Source organism: Penaeus chinensis, chromosome 4 (genome assembly GCF_019202785.1).
Source record: "Penaeus chinensis breed Huanghai No. 1 chromosome 4, ASM1920278v2, whole genome shotgun sequence".
Classification (NCBI taxonomy): domain Eukaryota; kingdom Metazoa; phylum Arthropoda; class Malacostraca; order Decapoda; family Penaeidae; genus Penaeus; species Penaeus chinensis.
Genome location: NC_061822.1, coordinates 5,875,302 through 5,880,301, shown reverse-complemented (window position 1 = coordinate 5,880,301; position 5,000 = coordinate 5,875,302). Strand labels below are relative to the sequence as shown.

The following is a 5,000-nucleotide window of genomic DNA, read 5'->3' as shown; positions in this document are numbered from 1 at the left end:
TATATGAGAGGATCCATGTTCTTGGCTGAAATGAAGTAAGAAATAATTGTATTTGTGTAGGATATAAACCTTGAAACACACAGATACGCACGCACGCACGCACGCACACACACACACACACACACACACACACACACACACACACACACACACACACACACACACAACACACACACACGGCACACCAGGCGATATACCCACAAACATATAACACAGCGTATATCCATAAACGCATTTTCTCCCTTATTTCAACATTCTTGAACATCCTTACCCAGCTGGTAGAGCAGGAACCAGTCGCCGATTTTGCAGCGTCGAGTGACCGCCTCGATCGTTCCTGAGGAGGCGAGGCGTGACTTGGTCCTCAGGAGGATCTGCCTGAAGCCGGGGAGGAAGGTGGCGATGCGGTAGAGCAGACCGATGGCCGTGACCACAGCTACGATGATGAACCTTTGCGGGAAGAGGTTGTTTTGAGTAAGTTTCCACAGAGGCAAATTTATAGACTGGTATATATGTGTATGTTTTTGTGTGTATTTTTGTAAAGGGGGAATATTAGGGAGAGAGAGAGAGAGAGAGAGAGAGAGAGATAGAGAGAGAGAGAGAGAGAGAGAGAGAGAGAGAGCAAGAGAGACACAAAACAAGAGAGAAAGAGAAGACCACTCACCAGAACCACAGGAAAATGTAGATCTTCTCGTTGAAGATGTTGAGCGGGAGAACGCACAGACCGTCGTGCTTCTCCCAGCTGGCCGAGGCGCCTCCCATGTGGAAGGTGCACTTGGCCACTTTGGGGAAAACGAGGTCCATCGGGTCGCCTCGCGCGGTGATGTCCTGCTGGCTGAACGCGATCACCTCGCGGCCGTACGTCGAGAAGCTGTGGCCGAGAAACCTGCGTCCGGAGGGGGACTGGAGATTAGCTTTGTGTCGGATGAGTTCTGATTTTATAGAGATTTTATTATGATTCGTTATGTGGGATGTTATGGAATTAGGTTTTATGATGAATCTATCTAATTTTATAGTAATTCAGTTTTGTGATTATATCTAATCTTCCTCTGTTAATTTAGCAAAAATACGCTTTATGATTAGCCCTATCCTGCTACTATTCCTTTGCATGTTGCTATTTTGGATCAATTAGACATTCGACTATTAAATATATATATCCAAGTTTGTGAAGTTAGATGAAGTTGATTTCGAAACGGAACTAGATCCGACCGGTACTTACGCATCCGTTATGTAAATCTGCGCGATCACATTGATGAAGTTCAAAACCTCGCAGGAGAAGTACTTAAAAGCGTAGAAATTATGGTTATTCATATTGATCCTGAAGTAAGAGACGAGCATGTCCTTGCGCTCTTTCTTGACATCGTCATCAACAATGGGGGAGTCCAGCTGCATCACCAGCATCTTAATCTTGCCTCCCTCCCACATCTTCCACAGGTAGCGCGGGACGTAGAAGAAGAGGGCCTGAGGGGGGGGGGGGGGGGGGATTTACTCTTTATGTGTCATACACACACACACACACACACACACATATATATATATATATATATATATATATATATATATATATATATGATATATATATATATATACATATATATGTATGTATGTTTATATATGTATATATATATACATATATATGTATGTATGTTTATATATGTATATATATATGGTATAAAAACCCACACTGTAAAACTAGATTTTATTGAAAAAGAGAGACTACAGTTTCGGAATCCACCTGGATTCCATCTTTAAGTCTGAAGATGGAATCCAGGTGGATTCCGAAACTGTAGTCTCTCTTTTTCAATAAAATCTAGTTTTACAGTGTGGGTTTTTATACCATAGTATCAACACGGTAGTGTGTTTTCTCCTTTCCATGTATATATATAATGAAGGCATTATACATGCATAGATATACACTCCTTAAGAATTCTTTTATGAGAATGAACTATATCATAAGTATTTTAGCCAGGAGAAACTTGACTTTTTATCATCAAGCACGCCCATCCCTACGAGAGCATTATCAAAGAACTTGCGACGCAGGTCCACCCACTTGAATGTCCTCAGAACTATTCACATCCATAAGGCCATCATCGACCCTCGTTTTCCTTAAATCTTAAATTGTCCAACTTTGAAAATGTACTTTAAAAAATCATTTACACTATGTTGAACACTCAGAACCACTTGAATTCCTCATTCAAAGAATTCGATCCTGTTTCATACCTGTATCGCCAGGACGAGGGTCACCCACTGGTAGTACTTGTGATGTTTGATTTCGCGCTTCTCTTCGCCGGGGATGTTTTGGTTCCCAAGGCCCGGGTGCGGCACCTCGTGCCCGACGACGGCATCGTTCGATTGGGGGATGGTGAACGTTGCGTGGATCCAGCAGTAGGTATCCATCACCTCTTGGTCCACTACGTCCACGATGCAGTCGATGGGGTCGCCGAAGTACTGCCGCTGCGTCACGAGCAAGCTGCACGCCAGGAGAAAGAACATCGTGACTTTGTAGTGCATTTGGAAGATCCTGTTGTCCACGCTGAGGGAGTCCACTTTGAGCAGACCCCGGATTGAGTCGAAAACATCATGCATGGTGGAAAGGCGAGGGGGCTTGGAGACTAGCCACGCAGGGGGAAATTATCCTATATAGGATCCAGCAACGGGAGGTATGGCACTCCTCCTCGTCTGGACGTCCAAGTGGCACTATGTCGGTGTCGTGCCAGACGTACATGTTTAAGGCCTTTGGTCACCGGATGTGCTTCCTCGAAAGGGGGAGGCGGGGGGGATAAGCCCCACGTAATTCCCTCGACTCTCTGAAATATAGTCATACATTTTTTTCTTCTTCATATTCACCTAACATTCTTCTTTATCAATCTTACCCTTTTATCAAAATACCTGCACTGTTGTCACGTCTCATTTTCCACAATCGCTGGGCCGAATTCGGATCAAATCGCCCAAAGCCAGTTCTTAAAATCCGGTTCATCACAGTCTTCGAAAGAGCGACTGGCAAGACATACCATGACATGAAGCAGCCGCAGCAATAAGGGAAAAAAATAAACCGTGACGTTTCGAGCAAGACGAATCCTCATCAGCCGGCAAATCCCGAAATGGAAGTAAAATATATACATCTGAAGTAAATTTCGATCAAACTGTATATTCCGAGTATCCATTTTGATTCTATTGTCCGAAGATTGTTTCTCTCACTATCGCGGCTGCCTTCCGCTTCATTTTTGCCCTGCTGTTAACTTGCATGTTCAAATCCAATCAAACATGATGGTAAACTATATCACCGAGTGGCAAGTTATAGAGAGGAGACCAAATGAGCTGATTGGCAAAATCTCCTCTTATGATATTTTGATCTTATGTGATAATATAATTATTTGTGTCATTTCTGGACTGACTTTCCATTGATGCAACCTTTAAATGATATAGCGTCATTTTTCTAATAAGGAGCTTAAAAGACTGTATCATTCACTCTATAAATTTGGTTGAAGACGTATAATAAAATGGTATATTCATTAAAAACGAGAAGTGATTGATTGTTAGAGAGAGAGAAAGAGAGAGAGAGAGAGAGAGGGAGAGAGAGAGAGAGAGGGAGGGAGGGAGGGAGGGAGAGAGGGAGGAAGGGAGGGAGGGAGGGAGGGAGGGAGGGAGGGAGGGAGAGAGGGAGGAGATAGATAGAAAGAGAGAGAGAGAGAGAGGAAGGGAGGGAAGGAGGGAAGGAGGGAGGGAAGAGAGAGAGAGACGGGAAGGCAGAGAAGGAGTAGACAGAAAGACAGACAGATTGATAAACAAACAACCACATACAGAGACAGAAAACAAGATCGTGAGAGAGAAAAAAACATACAAACAGTCCAATAAAAAGTGGCTGACTCATAAACAAACAGGCGTAAATAAAAGCAACAGCATTCAAGTAGCCTTTTTTTTTTTTTTTTCTTAATTAGAATAAATTCAGCGAGAAGCTTATTTTAGAGAAAATACCAAAGAAATAGTGTGTGTGTGTGTAGTATGTATACACATAAAATGCATATCTCTAAATCACTGCGTGTTAACTCTGATCTCTTCACCATCGAAACTGAGGACAATGATTATAACTATCATTATAATCATCATCACTGTTATAAGAAGCAAAGTTACTAATATCAATAACAGCTATAATCATAAAGACTACTGTTGATATTATTATTGTGATTACCAGCAATATCATCATCATCATGGCCATTACTACTGATTCAGCTTTGGCAAACAGAATGCCAGCTTGCTTGAATCACCAGCTGACACGAAAATTCTGAATGGCGTCAGAACAGCACAAAACTCATCTTGTGAAGGAGTTTGAACGGTTAATGATTAATGAATCAAACCAATAAATATGCACGACATCAAAGGTCTTATATCACTATGGTAAAGTTTCGTGGTGGAAAGGGGTTTTACAAGTGTTCCTTATTAGAACAAAATGTCTTTGATTTCAACGGTCATGGTATTATAAGAAAGTATGGTAGTGAAAGTGGTAGTAGAAGGGTTAGGCCTGGAATTGGTAGAAGGGGAAAGGGTTAAGGACAAAAGAGTGATTAGATCAAATGGAAGAAGGTATTTTATGCGACTGAGAAAGGAGAATGGGTTGTTAACTGAAAACGTGGGGGACTTCGTGAGGATATCCGACAGGATGGGGAGGGGGGGGGGGTCGGTGAAAAGAGGACAAGTGAGGAAAAGCGAGGGTGCGGGCTTCAGTTAAGCAAGGATAAGATAGTAGTATATGAGCAGTATATGTGGGACTGAAAGATGAACATTGCATTAGGAGCACAAAGGTGGATTGCGTTTGAATGCGTAAAGGGCAGTTTTCCAGTGTCTGTTCTGGTGGAGTTTAAAAGGCTCAGTAGATGCCCATCAATTCTCAGAGTTGAGCTTCGCTATACAGCCGTATGGGTATACGCTGTTTAGGGTATAATTTTTATCTAAAACAATGCTACAGGAATGTAATAAGGCAACTGCGTTAGTGCCATGTTTTTTAG

At 42.3% G+C, this 5,000-nt stretch overlaps 1 protein-coding gene across 1 annotated transcript in view; it reads right to left on the bottom strand.

The window, feature by feature from the left end:
* Positions 1-2,708, bottom strand: part of LOC125025100 (innexin inx2-like) — a 3,159-nt gene extending 451 nt beyond the window's left edge. The window contains exons 1-5 of the mRNA XM_047613013.1: positions 2,218-2,708; positions 1,217-1,458; positions 662-883; positions 272-447; positions 1-25 (exon numbers count right to left, since the gene is read on the bottom strand). The exon at positions 1-25 is cut by the window's left edge and continues 451 nt beyond it. Of these exons, the coding sequence (XP_047468969.1) occupies positions 1-25; positions 272-447; positions 662-883; positions 1,217-1,458; positions 2,218-2,583 (1,031 nt within the window). The 5' untranslated portion in view covers positions 2,584-2,708. The remainder of the gene's footprint in view (positions 26-271; positions 448-661; positions 884-1,216; positions 1,459-2,217) is intronic.
* Between the last annotated feature and the right edge of the window lie 2,292 nt (positions 2,709-5,000).